The following is a 21,687-nucleotide window of genomic DNA, read 5'->3' as shown; positions in this document are numbered from 1 at the left end:
CAGGAGAACCAGTTGGGAAGCAAGAATCAGTGGACTTTTTTATTATTATTACTATAACAGTTGGAAAGTGGTGTTTTCACGAATTGTCGTTTGACCTGAATGCAACAGGAGTATCTTATTGTTTGCATTTTAGAATCAATGAAATGGTAGAATTTGTCAAATGAAGAGTTTGGTATGTCAGCATTTTTGTTGCAGTTCATAGTGATTATTTAAAATAAGGGCCCCTTTTTGCATAATAAATCCGATAAACGTACATATAGGCTTTGAGACAGTGCTATGACTATAAATCTGCACATACAGCACCATTGAAAAACAAATGGGAATCATTTTTATGTATTACGTTCATAATATAATCGGGTCTAACTAGAGACAACATTTGATAACCTACATGTTTTACTTTGCTGACAATACATCAATGACATCTTTCAACTGGGAACTTTTCCCTAAAAGAACTTTTGGAGTAAACTTTGTCCACATTTTTAAAAGAAATGACCACAAGTTGTTCTTCCATGCGTGAAAGGTTCACTATACCTCCTATCTGGCAGGTGTAGCAGGGAGGAGCAATAATCCGCCGTGAAGGGTAAGACAGTAGTTGTTGAGGGGGGAAGAAGGTCTTTTTAATTCCCTTGCCTGTGGACGCAGGTGGCACAAACACAGACAGCTGGAGCATGAGTTTTTGCTCCTCGTCTGGAGCTGGTGGCTTCCCGTAGGGTGGCACAACACCCGGCAGGAGACCGTGGAAGCCCATCTGTTGTGGCAAGGCCTGTGCACAGACTGCCACATCCAAGCTTCTAGAGTGGCCCCATCCACCCACGCTATGTCATGACTCCTGGTACTCACCGTGTCCTGGGCAATAATATTGTCAACCACAGTGTGTGACAGTGTTGATAATCTTTACTTTGTCATCAACCTCTTGAGTTCAAAGTGTGTTATTTCATGGATGTTGTTGTCCATCTCAAAAGTGTGGCAGCAAAACTGACACTTTACTCAAAAAGGAGGCAGAATGCTTCCACCCGTGTTGAGATGGGGACTGTGAATGCGGAATATCTTACCATATATTTGATTGCCCTTGCGCAGTGCAGTGGGGACAACACACTATGAAGTCGAGCATCACAAATGATGTACGGTAGCCTTTCGGTGAATGGCAAAATGCTTCCAGCCAGCTACGAGGAATAATATCCTGCTCATAACTGAATTGATACGTGAAGGACTTTTTACTGAGTTGTATGAGTGAGGCAGTGGATAGGTGCTGTCACATTAATTGAGCACGCAGTCTGGAGAAAACTGACAACTAAGTGACCTTTGTTATTTGTTGTTTTGCTGGGGGAACTAAACAGACGTTATTTTATCCTTACATTTTAGCCGTATGACTGACATTTTCTTTTTCCATTGTTTGATAGCTTCACAAAACAAACATGCCATGTGTGCCTTTGTTTGTTTTTTGTTTCTATCATATACTTTTATCCATTCTTATTGTAAATAGATATTTATGCAGTTTATTTATTTTCCAAAGTCCTTATTCCATTTTTTCTTATGAATTGTATATGTTCCAATAGTTTTAATAGGTGCAACAGCAAAATGATCAGTTTTCCTCTCAAGAGATAACTGCTTTTATTTCTGATTATCAAAGACTCACAGAGTGTGAGACACCTTTGCTTGCATTTAAGCTTTCTGGAGGTGCTGGCAGCTTCAATTAATAGCTGCACATCATAATTAAACATATCATCGGCGTGAAAACATTTTTAGTGGCAGGTTTCACAAGGTTCTTGTGAAGGATGAACCTTGTCACTACTCAATTCCAATCACAAAATTTGCCGTCGCAGCTGTACTTAGCGAGCAAGGAATTGGTGACACTATCACCAACTCTCCCATAAAAGCACAACATTGAAAGCAGAAGAAGTTGAAAAATCTCAAAGTTTTTATTCAAAAATTGTTCGAAGAAATGAACAGAATGAACCTTAGGCAACAATCCACTTAAAAACAAAATTCTTTGGCCTTACACTACGAAACAATAACACAGAGGAGAGATTCCTTAAACTGTACATACGAGTTACCACTGGCAGTTTTGTGGCACAAGTAAACAAAAATAAAAACAATCTTTCAATAGCTCTATGAAAAACTTGTATTTCTTCAAGCGGTCTGTACAAAAATCTTCATAAATTAGACACTTTTCATATAACTTAATTGAATGTTCAACAGGATGGTTACTTATGAGCGTTTTTTTTCCTTGATGCACCTCTGCAAATCTTGACCCAGATATGATGGCACTTGTTTCAGACACCAGTAGCAGCATAAACCTCACAAAACAGTATTACTTTCAGTTTCAGGCGTTACACAGAAATCTCAAGTATAATCTCAGTGACCTTTTATATTTGCACGACCTTGCTAACAACAGAGGAAATGCTGCTGCAAGTTTGTCTAGACCCAAGACAAAGCAACGAGCTGTTTGTTTAAAAGAGCACAGATTCAGTGAAGACCACAGTTTACTGTCATTCTTGGTGTTCAACAGCTTACACCAGTCTCTGGAATCTATCGACATTAAAGTAGCAGCTCTTTTTATTACTGAAACTGATTGTGTGAACGTGAGTAAAATCATTTGTTGCATCTCCTAGTGAATACGTTGAGAAAAAAAAAAAAAACTGGTTAGAAGAGGAGAGGGAAAAAAAAAAAAAAAAAATCAAAACAACCTGAAAGGATACGGCTGTGGCCGGCTACTGAGCATGGCGTTTGGTCTGGAAGAGCAGGCTGGACTTGCTAACCCAGCCTAAAACAGAGAGCAAAAATTCTGAGGTAGATATTTGGTCTGACTGACAACCAGGCCGAATTACAGGTAAATACCTTCGTCAAACAACCTGGTCCAATCTACTATGATAAGTTACTTTTATTTTATATATATAAGCACAATTTTGGTGCAGTTTCATCAGATATAATTTCAATTGCGATACTTCTACTTCTTCTTAGCTAAATCAAAATAGGAGCCCAAACAATACATCGCTCAGCCGATTGAATCTGCCTCTATCAGTCTACCAAGATAAAAGGGTGTCACCATACGCGTTTGTTACTGGGAAAACTTTCAAAAACAATAGTGTTTTTTTCTTTTATAAATTTGTCATGTTAAAAGTTGACAACTCTTTTTTCTGGTGTTAATCAATGTCCAAGACAGCTGAAATCGAGTGAAAATGGCGATACAATGGCTACATTTAAATGTCCGACTTATATCTGAACCATTGAACAGGGCTCTAATCAGAATTCCAATGCTGTGTTTTCCCCTGTTTCATCTGTGGCACGTATTGGGTCCTGGCCTTCTTGAGTTCCATGTGTCTATGTCTTTAATACCTACAAAAACTGAATGTAAATGTACAAAAAGGCACAAACTGCAATCTAATTTGCAGAGTTACTTATGTCCTGGTTAAAGACACAAATGCTATTTCCTCAGTACACTAGCTCATCATCTTTGGTGAAGGGAACCACGATAGAAAGTGCCAACTTGGTTTTCTTATCAAAAGTGAGGTACAATAAAATACACATTTTCATCTCTTATCATCCTCCGACTAAGTGAGTTCTGTCACAAGGCTTGATGTGTTTGAACAATCGGGAATCCGTGTGTCCCTCTTAGCTTGTAAATTTAAAGAGAAAAAAGACACACACTATAAAAATAACGATTAAGATCAGTGAAAACAAGACCAACAGATAAAGTATATTTAAGCTAAAGTTTTCCCCACCCAAATAGGTTTAGTTTGAGCTCCTTACCAATATCATGTAGTCTAAGAGTTAATAGTAAGGGTGATCTTTCAGCAGAGCAGAGCCTATGATCCAAAAACATGTGGGGTTTTGTTTCTGAATTAATATCACAACCGATAAAAAAAAAAAAAAAAAAAAAAAAAAAAAAACAATAAAAAAATGAACTGTAGGGTCGATACATTTAAAAATGGTCTCTCTAAATTTTCAACTACTATGCTATTAGTGGGGGAAAGCAAAAACACATTTCAAGTCCTAAACAGCTCATTTTTAAAACAAAAGCTCTCAACACGTTTTGCTCATTGCCAGTTTCTGTGATCCGCTCAATTACTGTACAGGAACTATTAAGGCAAATTTAATCAGATAGCAGAATCAATCTAAAGCACAAAGGAAATCACTTTACAAGAAAACTACACTTAACACTTCACCATAGCAACACTCACACAGCAACCACAAAACAAAATGTCTGGCTTAAAAAAATCTGGAAATTTTAACAAAAGACATTTATTACTATGATTCTTTTCTGTATCTGTTGGCAAGCTTTGGTAAAAAATAAACATTTTCTAGTATGAAAATAAAACCTCTGCTTAACTTGTTTTCAATATATATAATTAAACTCATTTGAGAAACTCAAAGAAAAAAAAAAAATTGTACTTGAAAATAGTCTCACTTAAACAATTGCAGAACCAGTGCAAAAAAGTGAAAGATCCTCAGCACTACTTGGTTTGTTGGTAGGAATATGGGGAATGATTGCCAGATGTGTCCGCTTGTGTTGCAACACCGTTTTCCTGGAAGAGAGAATGCGATAACCCTGATTCTCATCCGTTGCTGTTTAGCAACCAACACCAATACATTTGAATGTAGATTAGACCGATGATGATTATGATGATGTACTTACGTCCCCAGGAACAGATGCTGTCTGCATGTGTGCATACTGAGGGATAAATGCTCCTTGCATTGCTGAGTTGGTAGCCATGAACTGCATTGTAAATAAAAAAAAATATATATCTCAGTGTGAAAACATCCATGTTTTCTTTATGTTCTAAAGGTCAATCAAGAACCATGATTTTATCCTCAGATTTGGGGAAATCTCATCTCACCGTTCCTGCGTTGCCCAAAGAGAGGTGGCTCATTTGCTGTGTGAGTGGGCTGATCATGGAGGCAGGCTGCAGTGACAGAGATGGGTCCATAGATGGTGATATGACTGTTCCCTACAAGACAAGTGAGAGCTGGTGAGAGGAATGCAGACTGCATGTGCTGGAAAAAAACAACAACATATCTATCATTCTTAAAAACAGGCCTTCTGAGAAAAATAAATATCACTATATTTGCTGCGAAACGGAGAAGTCATATATAAGATAACATAAAAAGTGATTCAAACTTGTGTATTCAAAGTATTTGTAGTCGTTTTAATTCACTCTACTGGCCTTAATGTGCTTTAAAAACATGGCCACTCTGATCTGACCTTTTCATCTATTCTTGCTCACTTGCAATCACCAGGAGGACACTTTTCTAGCTACATCTGTTATGATCTATTTTGCATGAATATGCATGCTTACATCTACAAAGCAATTTGTTTGAAATTCAGATAAAATTTTAAGTAATGCATATCCTGAGGGATCAACATCATCTCATGTTTAACTCATCCATATTACACAGGTTCGTTTACAAACAAAAAAAACATCTAAAATGTGTAACAACCACAAACATGTTTTTACACAAATACTATGAAAGAAAGTAAAAAAGGCCGGCAAATATATCAGTAAAAAAAAGACGATAGTCTTACAGGGTGCTGCATGATGTAGGGTTGATGAGGCATCCAGGATGGGTTCTGGACCTAGAAGATCCAACATGTGTGCGCACACACACATACACAAACACACACGCACACACAGAAAAATGCGTGCACATTCATTTTCAGCACAGTTTGCTATTTACAGAGATCACATGAAAGTAAAAGTGGCAGAGCAGTGCGTATGAAAGGCCAATGTGCCTTTGGTTAAAAAAAAAACAGCAATTATGTGTCACAATTGGCAAAACAGGCAGATGCTTTGGTTATCAGCTGCCAAAGCTACATACTACAGACAGTGTATGTACATTATGTATGAAAGGTTTACAGACCTGGTATGCTGAAACTGGAGACATGTAAGGAGACATGGACGTTTGAGTAATCATCCTGTTCGAAATACTGTACGCTGGCGGGAAAAATCTGCTGACGCATAAAAGGTGTACAATATATTTTACAGAGTGAAAGTGTAATTAAATATATTGACCACACGACAGCAGCATATTCAGTCCCCTTATTACTTACCCATTTTGCATAGCAGCTGCATTGGGATCATAAGTGAATGTCATTCCAGTCTTGAAAAAAAAAAAAAAGAAAAGAAAGGTTTTACAGCTTGTAAACATCTGTTTTTGAATGAGAGTCAACTTTTTTGGTTCAAACGTTTAATACTGAAGTCCTCTGCTATTTATGTTTAGCGTACACTGGCTTTTGCCCAGGGTTCATGCAAAATGTCTGGGCCCAGATGTCAATTAGTCATTTGTATTTGTCATTGGAAATGAAGGAGGAACCCAAAGTCAGTGCTTTTCTGTGTCCTGTTTTAGCAGCAAAGCCACACTGTTGAACAGTTAGGCAAGTTTTGCATATCTGATAAAATGCTGAAAGAGGAACAAGAGTGAAAAAAATCAATTTTAAGTTTTTGGGAAGAAAATCCAATGCAGTTCGAGCTGAAAATGTCCTATCAAAATTATCAGTATAGGTTTCTAATTTGTAAAAATTTAGACCAATTGAGGGAATTTTACCATTGCAATTAGTAAAGCTCCCTTATTCTGACAAACTGTCCAGTTTCTGGAAGTAAGCATTGCCTACAAAAAATAGCTAGCTAGGATTCTTTGGGGCAAATGTCAATTCAGCTGCAAAATGTTGATGTCATATGACGTACTATAAATGCTGTACTGACACGTTGTACGTGTAATTACATGTTATAGATACTGTTACTTTATAACGTTCCTTTTTAGCAAGCGCATGACGGTGTCATGTTTTCATAATAAGGACATTGGGTTACTACAATGACCACCGTGGTGACAGCAGCGTATGCTGATATTCTACATGTTGCTTTTCAGAGCATTCACTTTTTCAATTTTTCTTTGCCTACCTGGAGTGTGTACCTTAGGAATTTATTTATGACAGCCAGTAGATCAAAAGCCTTGTAATTATCCGAGCAAAAGTATGAGTGGCAGGATCAGACTGTCAGTGGGCATGACTAAGACCTGCGGGCTTTTTCAGTACCCAGCCCCCTACTGGCTAATGTTAATGATAGACGAAATGAGATCATGCTTCCAGGTCTAGAAGAAACCAGACACTGTTGTCCGGGCTGCTCTGAACCCTAGGTAAGGCTGGGGTATTTAATGGGCAGGTTGTAGAGAAGACTGATAGAGCTCCGGAGCCAGATGGTGAACGGGAAAGCAGACTTTTGGTTTATTTCTGTGATGCTCTCGGTTCAAACTGCAGTCGAGATGAATGGAAAATGTTTACCAGATGTTGACCTCTTAGTGTTATGATGGCAACCATTTTATCTTCGCTGAAAATTTATCAGGGGGCGCGTTATTTGCCTTCAGCTATTAAAATAAAGTACAGTAGATTATTTGCTTCCATCTGGCATAAGATATGCTGAAGGCCTCCACCAGACTGCAAAGCTGCTTCTTTCTGTCCTCAGGCTTTGAGACTCCTTAATTCATCCTCCACACTCCAGAGTTAAGAATACTTTGTTTTCATGTTCTAATGATATGTGGCTTTCAGTTAACTCAGACTAAATTTAATTTGCAAAGCATTACATGGGCGGGTTCCAACTGGTACCGTGACCCTGACTAACCGATGGTCGTTATGATGTTTAGATCTATCGAATCTGTGGTTTGCTCTAAAAAACTCATCACGACAGTGGTGAATAGGGTGTGTATTGTGGAATTCAATTTGCTGTATGTGCTGCCTTGTCTGTAAGTTCACTCCCAAATAAATTGAACTTCTTGAACACTTCCTGGGGGTTTGGGAACCAGCTGCCTCTCCCACTTGCCCTCATCAACCATTTAAGCCTCCCCACCCTCTGACCGGGAAGGACCGGCCCACTTACCAGTCTAGAGTCACCATCCCTCGGCCACTGACGACCATTTTGAGCAAATTTATTTTGACTTTGTCTCTTCTTCTGCCCACCATCGGCAAATTTGCACAGCAAAGGTTCAGACGGAGCTAGGAAGAGAGATGGAAATATGTTTGATGAAGATTTTAGTCTCAGACGTCGCACGGCGCTCTCTGTCAATCCACTGACTGGAGCATGCATTCACTAACCAGCCTGGGAACATGGACATCTAATTTGGCAGCTGTGGAGCTGTAATCCCCACCCCTTCCTAAAGGAGGCAAGGCCAGTGGAGACTATTTCTGTCTAATAATCCAATTAAATAGCTTAGAATGGGAGTTCAGGCCACACAGAGCAGAGCCTCTTAAGGCTGAGTTTATATGAGCTCTTTAACAGCAGACTTACAGACTCCAGCTGAAAGCAGGAATCATTTGTCTGACAGCTTTATTCTGCTTAAACAACAATCAAAGATTTTGCACATTAGGGTCAGGAGTCATTCTGAAAAAAAATAAATAATCAAGCGTTCACTTCACACCTCCGATTGTAATGTTCGGACTAGCTATTTTTTTTAATCAATTTAAGTTCAGCATTGTGAAACAAATATTAAACAATGTGCTACCTGAAACACCAGCCGACGTCTTAATAAACTTTCCGTTGAAGTGAGAAATTACTGCATCACACTTTTCTGTTGACTCCATCCTGAAGTTACAAAACATGGAACAGCAACCATTAATGCAGGTATGATGAGAAATTGAAGATTCTTTATAGAGACATATAAAATCAAAGAATCATTTACAGTTTTTATAATATGCACCTTACAGAACTAAGAACACTTTCACAAAAAAATACTACAGGATCCCAAGGTATTGCCATCCTTGCAAGTTGAAAGATAACATTATTACTATAACTGCAACAGTCACCCAGTCATTGTGAAATTATTTCAGGGGAGTGTCTTTCTAATTAGTGGAGGACACTATGGTTGTATTCCTGGATGCTAATTTTATAAAGGAGCAATACATATTGTGGATAAATAGCTGTCCATTCTACGGTGCTTAATGCAGTATTTTAGTTTGCATTTCTTGTTGTATAACTCTAAATCTTCTGATGTTATAGATCCATTTCCAGAATAATTTGTTTGCTAAAGAGCTAAAAAGGACAGTATATGTACACACATTTATCCATGTATGTGAGACACTTTTCTTTAAAAGCACCTGGACATGGTTACAAATGATCTCATTTGAAAATCATCAATATATCAATTTCAGATTTAAAATGAATGAATATATAAAACATGGTGATCTCAAAAAAATCTCTTGGTTTATTTTTGTTTATGTTGCCTGTAAAATATATATATATAATTATCACACCTTGCAAAGCCCACTCCTCTGCTTGCTCCACTAGAGTCCCTCAAGATGCGTGTGGATATGACCTGGCCGAAGTGCTTTAACATGTTCTCCAGCTCCTGCTCGTCTATAGACAGAGGCAAGTTGGAGATATACAAGTTTGTCGGGTCTTGCTCTTGTTGCTGTTGGGTGAAATTTTGAGAGGAAACATAATTACACAAGAGGAAACGCTTGGAACACAGACACACACGCACACCACATATTTGTAAAACACTTTTATGACCTCAGTTAAATGAAGACTTGTGGATGACAGAGAGGAGAAAGAGCAATTTCTGTAAATGTACCCCTGGGAGCCTCATTATTAATGGGCATCAAATAGAAACTTTTTTGCATCCTTTTTTTTCTGCTTCATCCTGCCTGTTTATAGTTTGGGGTAATAAAGGGTCAGCATGAGCAGGGACAAATAAAGATGCATGCAGCCAGGGCAGGTTTATGGTTCACATCAGCACTTTTCATTCTGTATTTTAATAGTATCAGCAGAAACATAACACGCAACAAGTCCCGAGAGAGCAGCCTTTCCCCATTAATATTCAGCAGTTTTCTGTTGCATTCAGGGCCGGCCACGGGGTTACAGAGGATTACTTAAAGAACACACAAAGAGAAAAATCAACAATTCACAATTAGAGGATAACGAATGAGACAAAGCCTTCGGTGCGCCGAAGCCCCAGGGAAGGTATTCAATCAAAATAACAGGATCCTGGGCCAGATGAAACAGTAGAGAAGAGGAAGGGCTGAGGATGCAGGATTATGTGTCAGCACTTTAACTGTGTTCAGCCTTAATTACTCCAAAGAGGGCAGGAGACCTTCATTAATGCTCTTTGACCACACATACCTGTACGTAGTCCCTCTTATTCTCACAGACAGGCTAAAACTACTGCTTATCCAAAATATAAAGGAACCTCAAGTAAGGCAACTGATATGCTGCTGCACAAATAAGTTGATACAGGAAACATTTAGTCTCCTTTATAAGGCTATTTACTTAACGATCTGCACTGTGACTTGTTTAAAAGAGGTTAGAATTATAACTAATTTACACAATCTATTGATGGAGTAAGTTAATAGCTGCACAGTCTTTTCTCACGCCTGACTCTGCTCTCACCTGAGAAAAAAACGTCTGACTATATCATAGAATTATGTGTGACTTCCTCTGACTGACCCATGCTTGTGAGTTCGGTGCGCAGATGATGGATGAGTTTGCCTCCGCACAAAGCATGGGAGACCAGAAATATTGAAAAACCTGTTTACTGCAAAGATTCTGTCCTTTGTTCAGGATGTGCAAATGGAAGATGAATCGCAAATGAGTATGTCTTTTTAATCTAGAGGTTATTCGGTATACTTTCGGTGTAAAAGAAATAGTATAATCACTGTTTCCTTGAAACGTGCTACATCACATTTATAAAATTGCATACAATCAAACCAAACATGGGCCTAGTACAGAGTCATCTGGTGACCAGGGAGCAGCTCCACTGCTGTTCCTTTATCCAAATAAAGGAAATAAAAATGTCTGTGAAAGTTCTCCAAAAGGAGTGACAAACACCTACAGAATCTTTGCGTCACAACTTTTAATCTACTCACTTTCTACCCTATTCTTTGCTATCTTTTTTCCATTCGAAATGAGAAAGGGCTGCTAAGAAAGGGCAACTTCATATTATCAAGACATATTTATTTTATTAAGCTTGTTTAGTGGGGAGAGAATCGAGATATCTAAGCAAGCGCAAATAAGCAATACAACAAATATTTGGGAGCCACTTCACAGAAAATAACAACCCTGAAGTTGCTGAAAATAAGCAGACCTCCATAGAAGAAGTTGGGATTTCAGTAACTTCCTTTAAAGGAGGGGCAAATGCTGCTCTTTCCACTCCCCCAGATAGATTTATCCAAGCCTTTCCGGTCACAAAAATCAAGATTGAACAATGCTGGTCTTCAGTACTTTTCCACTCAGCCTGATTCAGTTCGACAAATTATGTAGAACACAACTGCGGTTCTATGAATAACCTGTTAAAAATGTGAATTTGGTGACTCATTTCAGATTTTAAGTGAAAAACACACTTTTGCCAAACACTCAATAAAAATGTGGTCAAAGCAAAACAGAACCAGAATCCCTTAATACGGCCACTTCCTGCCGGCAGCCTTTGAAATAATAAAGATAGCGAAGTGGTCAGGGTGAGCTCGAGGAGTGTTTTTTTTTTTTTTTTTTTACTAGAGGCAAAGGGACCTTTGTCAGAGAGTCCATTAAGACCAAACAATCTTTGGTAATAGCAAGAATAAAGCTGGACTGAAAAGCTCACACTTTACAATGGCATTGACCTTCTACAATACAAAGATTAAACTTGGGCATGCCCCTCAGAGCTGCTCTATTTTAATTAAAAAGTAAAATGGGTGCACAGAGGCATGTCAAGAAGCTCCACAGATCTGCAGACAGGAAAATGAGGCCAAGGGTCTTTTCTCATTGCTGTATGGGAAGTGATTTCCCCAACTGGTTCCGGTTACCATAACAACAGGAAAGTATTTACTTCCTTTTCTAAGTCGGAGTCAGTTTCATACAGTTTTAACTTAACACGCTCATCATGAAAATGTGCTCTGAGAACAATGAAGCTATATAGCGTATATGTCTAAGAGTATGACGATTCAGTATGATATTATTATGTGCTATATTGCAACGCTATTGGTATAACTACTGGGCAACTACTACAGCCCTTTTCCAAGTTTTTCCAAAAGTATTTCTTCCAAGGTTTTCCCAATATTTTCATTACATTTGCAGTACACCGCTTTACTTGACAGATTCAGTCAAACGATATTTTTCTCGGAAGTGTTCTATTTATCACAGATCCTTTGAACACATCTCAGTTGCAGTCTTAACTCCTAATCTGCAGTGGATGCCTTCAAACATGCATAAGTTTGCTATCGGCACTCTATCATTACCATCCAATACTCTGGTCCTTGGTTCTATTCATATCTGAAACCCCTCTTAAGCCTGGCCGGGAGCTATAGCTATTGTAGATCGCTGGTTGAAGTCATAACAGATGTCTCATATATACAGTATACATGCTAAAAAACCCTACCACGATGAATCCTACATGTTGGATGAACATGCCATTTATAAGGAAATGGTACAAATAATGCAAACGCATTTGGAACAGATTTTTCAGGAAAATAAACAAATGAGAGACAGAACCAAGCATGTGATCCTACCCACAACTGTACATGTATCTCAAAGCACAACAACAACAATAACAACATGTATAACACAGTTTTCCAAGGCCAGTCATGGATTGTGAGGTAGGCGATCTTTGTGTGAAATGTATAAAATTGATGTTTTATATGATCACTTTAATTACTCAGGAGAAATCATTAAATGTGACAAACTTAACTATATGCCCATACAGCATTCTGAGACAAAAATGTGAATACTGCTTTTAGGGGCCTGTCTGATTAATAAATGATGTGAATGCTATTAATAGAATTAAACATAATGCCAGCTGCTCTTGTGCTGTAGAAAACCTTGCTCCCAATGACATTGCACTTCTTTTTCAGGAGACTTACAGTTCATTTGCGTGTGCTGCCATACATTTATGGCTAATTATGTGGACTTAAATTACAAATAATAAACACGTGGAAAAAATTCCCATGCCAAATCCTCAATGATGATTCTGATTAGATTCATTCATTCATTCATTCATTCATTCATTCATTCATTGACTGCACTGCTTGCTAAGCCTGCTCATAAGATCATGGATGAAGGCTGGAACCAATCCAAGCTTTCAATGGGTGAGAAACTAGACAGGTTAGCAGGCAATCAGAAAGCTAAAGTAGGAAAAATACAACAATTTAACTGTCTCATTCACACCTGGGAACCAGAGAACCCGCAGAGAATCCACATAGGCACAGGGAGATCATGCAAACAACAAAGAAAGAAGCCGGTCAGAATTGAACCAGGAACCTTCTTGCCATGTGGTGGGAGAACTAACCACAGCACCGCCACACTTCTGGTATGAATAGGATGAGAGCAGAAAATTGTGCACACCGTTCAAGGCACGTATTTTAGAGTTCTGGGTGTGGTGAGTGGAAACGATGCTCAAATAAAAATTGGCTTGTAGACTTCGCTTTTCAGTGAACATCAAAGTCTACCGTGGTTTTATCCATTTGTAATTACAACATGGTTCGTTGCAGTTATTGTTTTCCTTTCCTTGATGATCATCTACGCTCCATCAACAAATTTCAGTAATATCTATTTGTCAACTGATGCAGCGCGGCTTTTGCTAGATGTGGAGACTCAGATCATTTGGTTTTTGTGTCAAATTGTACTTTCATGTCTTCAAGATCAGATCAGAACTTTTTGAACAAGGTAATCTGCCCCAGAGGTCTGCAAACAGCATGTTGCTGAGACAGAATTGATTACATTTTGCAAAAAAAAAACTCTCTCGAATTAGACTAATAGAGAACCCTCACCTTAGCCATCTGAGCTTGGACACCAGTGGTCTTCAGCGCTGCCACAGCTTTCTGAGCTGCAGCTGGACTGTCAAAGTCCACAAAGCCATATCCTGAGGACACAAGAAGACCAGTTCATTCACAGTGTGATGTATCCTCATCCTATCAGACGCAGCATATATATTTTGCAGGGCTGGTTTCCAAAAGTGATAGCCATAATGTGTTCACAAATATAAACAGTAATGAAAGGGTTAAAGTCTACTTTAGCCTAAATTGTAAAACCAAAGACCTGTATGTATAAGGTAAATGTCTTCCATTAAGCAAGTTAGTGTGGGGGTTGGTGCAGCTAAAGCTTGGGTGGGTGTAATAAAGTGCAACAAAAACAAAATACTGCAAACAAGGTACTAATAGGTAGTTGGATACAAACACTATGTTTTTATTTCATGCATACAAGGATGACTAATTAAAGGAGAAAACTAGTCGGGCCACAGTGCGCCGCCAAAGCGGTGAACGCCCTGTCATAGGTCATAGATTCTTTATTCTGTGGAACCCAACGGGAGCTGAGAATGGAATGACCAGAGGTATGGGCTCCAGTAATTTCAAAATCTCCAACTGAGAAGCATTACTTCATTATTTCTCCACAGTGATAAGAACCAGTGAAAGCTTTCTGTGAAAGCCAATATCACAATCCCACGGTATAAATAATCAAACAATTAAGTGACCAGTGACGGTGGCATCTGCGTTTTTAGACTAAATTATCCTGACTTTTTTTTTTGGATTTGTCAACCAACTAGTTATAAAATGTGTATGTGCTTTGGTGAGTGTAGAAGAAGAGGCAAAAAAGCGCTGACAATGCAGATACCACTGATGTTCATGGCTCAGGTCAGTTCTTTGTTCCGAGGGGCACAACAGGGTGAACTCCTCGTCCCTGGCCTCTACTGAGGCTACTATTTTTAGCCTATCATACTAAATAATGAGAAAGATGTCCAGCCTCTTTCAACTGTGAGGTCTCATAAGGATTTAACTTTCAGTATGACTCGTCTTGAAGTTGAAAAAGAAACAAAAAAAACGAAACCTAAAACAGACTATAGCTCTCGCTGATAAATTTGAGTGAAGTAGAGTGTCTCAGAAAGTTGTCATTTAAGCACCGATGTCTGCACGCTCAATTAGATTTTCAGTTAAGCTCTTTACCGAGAGCCTATGTTTACGTGTCATTTGGAAAATAGAGTGATAGTATTCTTTTTAGCGAGACAGGCGGTCGAGCGGAACTGAACCCAACCAAATGTCACTCAACAGAAAGAGGAGGAGTCGAGCATTTCTTCCCAGGAACCACCCATAGCAGTGACACACTAACAGACAAGGGCTTAACCTTAAAATAACATGAGCTGGGAGGCAGCTCTAAGCAGCCTGGCTGTCTCTCTCCTGACTTTCCTGGATCATCTGACACATCGGAGCATAGCTGAGGAATGACTCGAGGTTCAGACACTGGGCTTATGCTGTTTTTTGTGCATTTAATAGAAGTAGTTATTTCTCATAAGTTAAAATGATCATGATACTGAAGGGTACTTTGTGAGATTCCTCTGTACTTTAAGTGAGGGGAAAAAGAGGGAAGTGTGAGAAAGAAACTATGTGACATACCTTTGCATTTATTTGTAGTCTTGTCGAGTATGGCCTTTGTCGATACAATTTTGCCATACCTGAGGGAGAAGCAGAAAGGTGAGGTATTGTTTGCTGAATTACATACCACACAAAGCCAGTTAGAAAGCACACAAAGAGGGAGGGGTAAGCAACCAGTCTATGACATCACTGTAATGGTATTTTACAAAAGAAGTGGTTTCCACATGGTGCTGACATTCACCACCATATGAGAGGGAACTGAAACACTCTGTTTTTCCATCAAAGAATAAAACACGGTATCAAATGGAACGATTACTATCTTAGCAAAGAAAAAACAAAGAATCCCCTCTTTTTCATATCATGTAATATGAAAAAAAAATCATTTGCAGGTGTGACTCATTTTCCCCATTTAATACAGTATTTGGACCCATACCCGCGCAAAAATTGCAGGCAAAAGGGGTGAAGTGCCTCGCAAAACAAAAACCAGCAGGACTTTTAAATATGTCGTTTTTATTTTGTTGCAGATTGTACATTGAACATAATTCAATCAAAGCACACGTGCAAAAACGGAGCTATGAACAAAATTACACACTTAACAGTGTAAAAGTGCTTTTATACTTTTAAATTCATTAAACCAATGGACTGCACTATCAAGGTACTACCTCCACCAAGACAACAAGATTTTTTAGCCCTGTTTATCTGACTGTTGGCAGGATTACACAAAAACTACAAACATAGTATTGTGGTGGACCAGGGTCTAAGGTCCAAAGAAGAGCGTGGTACATTTTGAAGCGCAGACAAATTGTATGGTAGATACACAAAGCCCACAGTTAACAATTAATGAAGTATGGATTTATGTTAATCAAAACTCTGATTTCAAAACATCTACCCTCGATGCACAATTAATATTTTTTGACATAGAAATGTTGGCCCTGCACATAAAAATTGCATTTGCATAGTGCAGTGAATTGATTCAGAGGCAACATAAAATTAAGGCTTGGTAAATCCATGAAACTTAAGGTGCACATCACATCTAGGACCATATTCAATGTGAAGTGCAACACTTATCAAAATGTTATTCAGGGTCTTTGTGTTACTATCAAAAAAAATATCTAGCACCAAGAGAGATTCCCTCGGCAGATACACAGCAGATAATCAGCAGACAAAAAAAAGCTACTATAAGTCCAGTGTGATGACGACTGAAATATGTGCTACTGTCTCAATAATATGTATAGTTTTTACATGAGACAACAATCTAAATAATATTTGAAAAAATCTTGACTATGTAAGATCCAATATGGAAAGTGGAGATTTACGACATCCTTTTAAACCCTTATTTGCACTTAACCAATTGTGGGCAAATATATGAATGCAACTGCAGAGTGAAAATAGTCAATCAATAGCTGATCGATGGCAAATAACGATTAGAGGAAGTGTGGTACTCACGGCTGACAGAGTTTGACCAGGTCATGGTCTGTTGTTGAGGGGGACAACCCTCGGATGTAGAGGTTTGTTTTGCTGAGCTGCTCCCAGCCTGCAGTGCTGCTGCTGCTGCTGTTATTGGTGCTGCTGTTGGTACTTGGGCTTGGTGGAGCCATTGGGTGTGATGACAAAGTAACAGGTGGCTAATGTACAGAGAGAAAATCAGAACAAACAAAAGAAAAAAAAAAAGTTGTTAAAGCTAGAGTGAAATCATATTCAGAGTTCATTTTGCTCGCCAAATTTAACAATGATTTATATGTTTCAAATTATGTCAGAAATAGTTTTCTTTTTCCTACAGCTGGAACCACTCTCACCAATGATGTCACAATGAAACAACCTGAAGCACAAATCACTGTGGCAGCATGAACGCATTTCCACTGGTTGTGGGCTAAAAAGGTTGGTCAAACTTTGCAAAAGTTGAACTCTGAATACTATAAACACAGCACTCACATCACTTATAAAAGTTGACATGTGGAATTTTTTAAACATCCAATAAAAAGCCTTTATTTATAAACGTGTGGGCTCTACGTACTCTAGGGGAACGTATACGCCTGACAATAATTTCGCAAAATATCTGCTTTCTCTCAAACGCCAATGGAAATAGTCCGTGACAGGACCCGTCAACGTAGAAGGACCAAGAAACTAGAGGGGCAAGTTTGAGAGGTAAGATGTGATTCTCTTCCTAGTTCTGTAAATCTAATCAACCAGATTTGAATGTGTCTGAAACTTATTATTCTTCTTTTCCATCCTGGCAAGTTTGTATGACAGATGTATTTCTATGTGAGGTCAGAATAATTACTCTACTCAAATTTTCAATGCATGATTTCATAAAGAATGACTCAATGGCAATATACAGAAATTTTTAACAATTGAATTGTAAGCGTTGACAAATGATCGGTATTGATCATGGTCTTTGTATTACCAACCTACCAAATCCCATTTCTTACAATTACTTAAAATACACTGTAGCACAGTAAAGTAGCATCAGCACTGACATTGGATCTATCGTCACTGCACAAAAGTTTCAATAACATTAATGAAAGGACCTGAAAATTGACCCTCCCACTGGGATTTCCATGGTTTTACTCTAAACAACAAATGAATATTCATGTCATGTGTATGACCATTGCCTGCGTTTGAAGGGAACTTTTTGAGAAATGCCATAATTTATTTCATGTGGCCAGCATAAGGATTAATCTTTCACAGAGCGGTAATCTGCACTGGAGATTTGCAGTCAGCATAAATAAGGTCCACAGGGGCCTGTAACTCTGACACACGTGTCAGCCTGATGTCACATTGCTGCTAGGTGTCTAACAGGGCGTTTAGAGGTTAAAATAAATATTCCTCTCCAGTACAGGTACCACTAGCAGACAATTCGATGTTCATCAACTGTGTGATAAATGCAAATCTATTTGAAGAATAGCAGATTTCATTGTCTTTTCTAAGTCGTTCTAAATAAATGGCTTTGAAGTTTGGATATAAAACAACCTATTATATGCTATTCATGATTAGATACATTTAACATAATGTTCTCATGGGTTTGAAAATGGCCGGAGATTTAAATTGAGGCCTATGTGAATGTTTTTGTTTTGTGTATACAAAGATACAGATATTCTGGGCCACGGAGAGCTACCCCCTTAAGGGATTTGTCTTTTGCATCTGAAATTATCCCCACAACCCCCTTCTGAGGAATCTCAAGCTGAGAAGAAGCTAAAGGAATCCCAAGCATGAGGCGCAGACATTATTGAGCAACTGAAGTCTGGCATCCAGCATAGAAGAGAATCTTCTCTTGTGTCTCACATGTCTTTCCTGTGAAACTGTGCGCGTGCACGTTGACTGCCCAATTCATGGTGATTTATGTTACAAAGTCCAAACTGCTAATGTGGTTTTAATTGAGAGAGAATTACCAGATTATTCCACAAATGAAGGGAAATCTGAGACGTAAACTCGCTGAGGTGTTTTGTGAAGTAACGGATAGTAATACAAACACTGTGCAAAGAAGCGACAAGAGGAAGCCATGAAATGTTTAGTGTTAATTGAAGAATATAAAACATTATGCTGAAATTAATATGAACCAGTACTTATTTAGGTAAAAAAAGGTAAAGGTAAAAAATTCGGAGCTATGGCTAAGACATTGGTCAAAGATTGATGGGCGAAATACATGTGAAGGATTTCTTACAATGTCTACAGAAACAGTATGAAAAGGTACGCCGTTGTGCACAGATCACAATTGATACCCAATGTCAAGGATCTGCATGCAGGTTAAGCTAACTGGTTACTTTAAACTTAAGCATGAAAGCATGAATGGCTGTCACCCCTTTGCAACCGGTGTCTGCAACCTTCATAAGAACAGAACTGATGCATAACCTATGATTTGATAAGTAATAAATAAGGCAACAGAGCATGCAGACACATAGAATTGGGAGTGTCGGTCATTATTTTGTTGACTTAAGTGACCAAGTCTCTGGCACAGATTACATGTGAAAGCAGCGGGGATTAGAAACAGACAGTGTTAAACGTTCTTAGCTTCAGCCAGCCATTCTCAGTGAACGTCCGTCTGGTTGGTGCTGTTCAATCAGTCTGCACCGTTAACAGGAAAGGAAGGGACGGCTAGTCGTTTGGTAGGACATCAAGAAGCTGCCTGTTGCTCTGGTCTTTATACGGGTCAAACCATAGAGTGATATTAAATGACTGATATTAAGGTTTATTGTGTGTTTTAAATTGGTTTTAGGTTATCTTTTTTTTTTTTGGTACACTTTCTCAAGTTATGAGAAAACATTGCCTTGACCCTCCCATGGGGTCTGGTACCGTACATCTTTATCAACCTCAAAAATATTAAGTTAGAGACACAGTTGGCGATGTTGTCATTCGTGTTAGGAGCAATCGATTAACCCTTTTAAAGACACTGAACTTCCATAACGCAGAATCCCAAATTGATTTTTCCCTTTTAAATAAGCAGAAAACCAGTACAAGGACAAAAGACATGTATAACAAACAAACAAACAAACATTGTAGTTATTATCCATAATATCACTCAGCACAGGAGCCAGCAGCCATGGCCTCACCGTCCTGAGCTGTAGTTCGCCAAAGATGAATACAACCTTTCTAATTGTTGTTAACAGGGTTCTGAAAGTGGATTTTAGTTTCATTCATCGGTTCTACAGATGCAGGACAAGGAGAGTGATGGGGAGAGGACGGCATCTTATCAGCCAGCCGCAGACCAGCTGAGCCTGACATGTAACCTCCACACAGCTTCCAGTAACCGGCCTCGCCCATGGACTTCTCGCCACCGGATAACAGCCTGAGCATGAGTAAATACACTGAATGGACGCCTTCGGCAACTGGGACGAAGTGAAGGCATTTGTTCGGGCTGTAACGCGAAAGCGGTTGAAAATGGCAGTGAAACGTGAAGCTTGAAAACAGGACATGTATGTCCGATAATTTAGCCAATCTATATTTAGTTGATGGGATGAAACCACGGCGACATGTTGACCAAGACTGGAAGTGTTCAACAACGGTTTGTTCGGTTGGGTTTTCTCGTGTTAACGGTCGGATCATTTGCTAACTTTCCTTCATATCCATCATCGGTTACTTTGATGGCTATTTTTTCCGCGTTGTCAAAAAGCCAAACCCTTATGAAATAACTCCTGTCACAGGCCTGTGTCTCTTAAAAGACTGCCGCGACAGAAATTCTTATTTTCCAAAAGAGGTCCCTGAACACAACGCGGCTGTCTCAGAAGATACAAAGTTAAGCAAACAAAAGTAGTCTTTGTGACGGCTGCTAATACGGTGGCGGGGTGCTGACACGCCTTAGGGACACTTAAAACAGCTAACGTTGGTCGTTCTCGAATATCAGTTTACTTACCTGTTTGCGATACGGAGTCCTGAGCGGGTTTCCAGTATTAGCAAAAATCATCCTCAGTTCGAGAAGGGAGAGTCGCTTTCAGCAAAGGCTACTAGTTTCAGGAGGACTACACCAAACTCCTATTTTCAGTGAAAACACAACATAGGTTCCCGACTAACTCAACTAAAGGCCAGATAAATAGACTTCCTATACATGTTATATTTACACATAGCCTTGATATAGTCGACTGTCCCGGCAACAGAATCCCCCGCTCCAACTTAGGTCGCTGCCCAGCCTCGTTTGTTTGACTGACTTCATGATTTGCAGTCTGAGCGAAGCAGGGTGGACGCCGCCGTGGTGGAACAGACCATTCGACCTCCTGTGTAGGGGTGGTCTCTTAAAATTGATCAACAAAAATCCTTTTCATTTTATGTTTACTCACTACAGATGACAACAAACGCAGGGAATTTAACCAAGGAAAATATTGCTCAGTATTCGCAAACAAATGCAACGCGTAGGCCGTTGAACTTAAAATGCCAAGATTGGGTTGAAACCCGTCTTGTGTTTTAAAGGATGCATACCAAACATTCCACTGCGCGGTTGGTCCCAATAGCTGTAGTGTTATTGCATGTATTTATGAGTATGTTTATGTATGTATGTATTTATGTGTGTTTTCGTATACATAAAAACACTCACATATATCAATACGCCCCCTTCAACGCCACACATATATATGTATTCAAATACACACACATGCTGCTATCACTTTTCTTTCTTTTTTTCTTGCAACTGCACCTTAGCATTCCTGTCACTTTAAAAATCAAACATAACCATATCTACCGCAGCATAACTCGTCATTGTTCGTTCTTTTCTGTGACAATTTCTTCAGAATTATTTTGTACTTTTGCACCGTGGGTCTTAGAGTAATGCTGTTTCAGTGCTCTGTATGTGTGAATGTATGGCAGTATTGACAATAAAGTTGTCTTTGGCTTTGACATACATAGATATGTAAGGTGATTGTGAAAAGGAAACTGAAGCAAAT

General features: G+C 39.0%; 1 protein-coding gene across 4 annotated transcripts; it reads right to left on the bottom strand.

Annotated features, from left to right (window-relative positions):
* Positions 1 to 1,900: 1,900 nt before the first annotated feature.
* rbms1b (RNA binding motif, single stranded interacting protein 1b) lies at positions 1,901 to 20,949 on the bottom strand. 4 transcript variants are annotated; one of them, XM_086145843.1, is made up of 14 exons: positions 20,667 to 20,949; positions 16,766 to 16,944; positions 15,341 to 15,399; positions 13,724 to 13,815; positions 9,239 to 9,396; positions 8,491 to 8,570; positions 7,869 to 7,984; positions 6,050 to 6,099; positions 5,860 to 5,950; positions 5,525 to 5,575; positions 4,839 to 4,949; positions 4,637 to 4,717; positions 4,409 to 4,526; positions 1,901 to 2,764 (listed from the first exon to the last, which is right to left on the bottom strand). In XM_086145843.1, exons 1-13 carry the CDS (start codon positions 20,715 to 20,717, stop codon positions 4,455 to 4,457), a joined length of 1,191 nt encoding a protein of 396 aa, XP_086001969.1. In that variant the 5' UTR covers positions 20,718 to 20,949; the 3' UTR covers positions 1,901 to 2,764; positions 4,409 to 4,454. The 4 variants fall into 4 exon arrangements, with proteins under 4 accessions (XP_086001969.1, XP_086001968.1, XP_086001967.1 ...); XM_086145842.1 differs by having other exon boundaries at positions 1,901 to 4,526; positions 20,667 to 20,785; positions 20,872 to 20,934; XM_086145841.1 differs by having other exon boundaries at positions 1,901 to 4,526.
* Between the last annotated feature and the right edge of the window lie 738 nt (positions 20,950 to 21,687).

The sequence above is a fragment of the Fistularia commersonii genome, chromosome 4, assembly GCF_037954325.1.
Source record: "Fistularia commersonii isolate RoL2024-O1a breed Wild chromosome 4, RoL_Fcom_v1.0, whole genome shotgun sequence".
NCBI lineage: Eukaryota > Metazoa > Chordata > Actinopteri > Syngnathiformes > Fistulariidae > Fistularia > Fistularia commersonii.
The sequence above is the reverse complement of the archived record's forward strand: the minus strand, read 5'-3'. Positions and strand labels throughout refer to the sequence as shown.

What these genes read in the sequence shown, in the direction of transcription:
- rbms1b (XM_086145841.1), bottom strand. Translation starts at nt 20,717, where the DNA reads ATGATTTTTGCTAATACTGGAAACCCGCTCAGGACTCCGTATCGCAAA. An exon ending in AGAGGAGTGGGCTTTGCAAG is followed by an intron (nt 8,571 to 9,238) that starts GTGTGATAATTA and finishes TTGTAACTTCAG; the next exon opens with GATGGAGTCAACAGAAAAGT. An exon ending in GCAGCTGCTATGCAAAATGG is followed by an intron (nt 5,951 to 6,049) that starts GTAAGTAATAAG and finishes TTTATGCGTCAG; the next exon opens with CAGATTTTTCCCGCCAGCGT.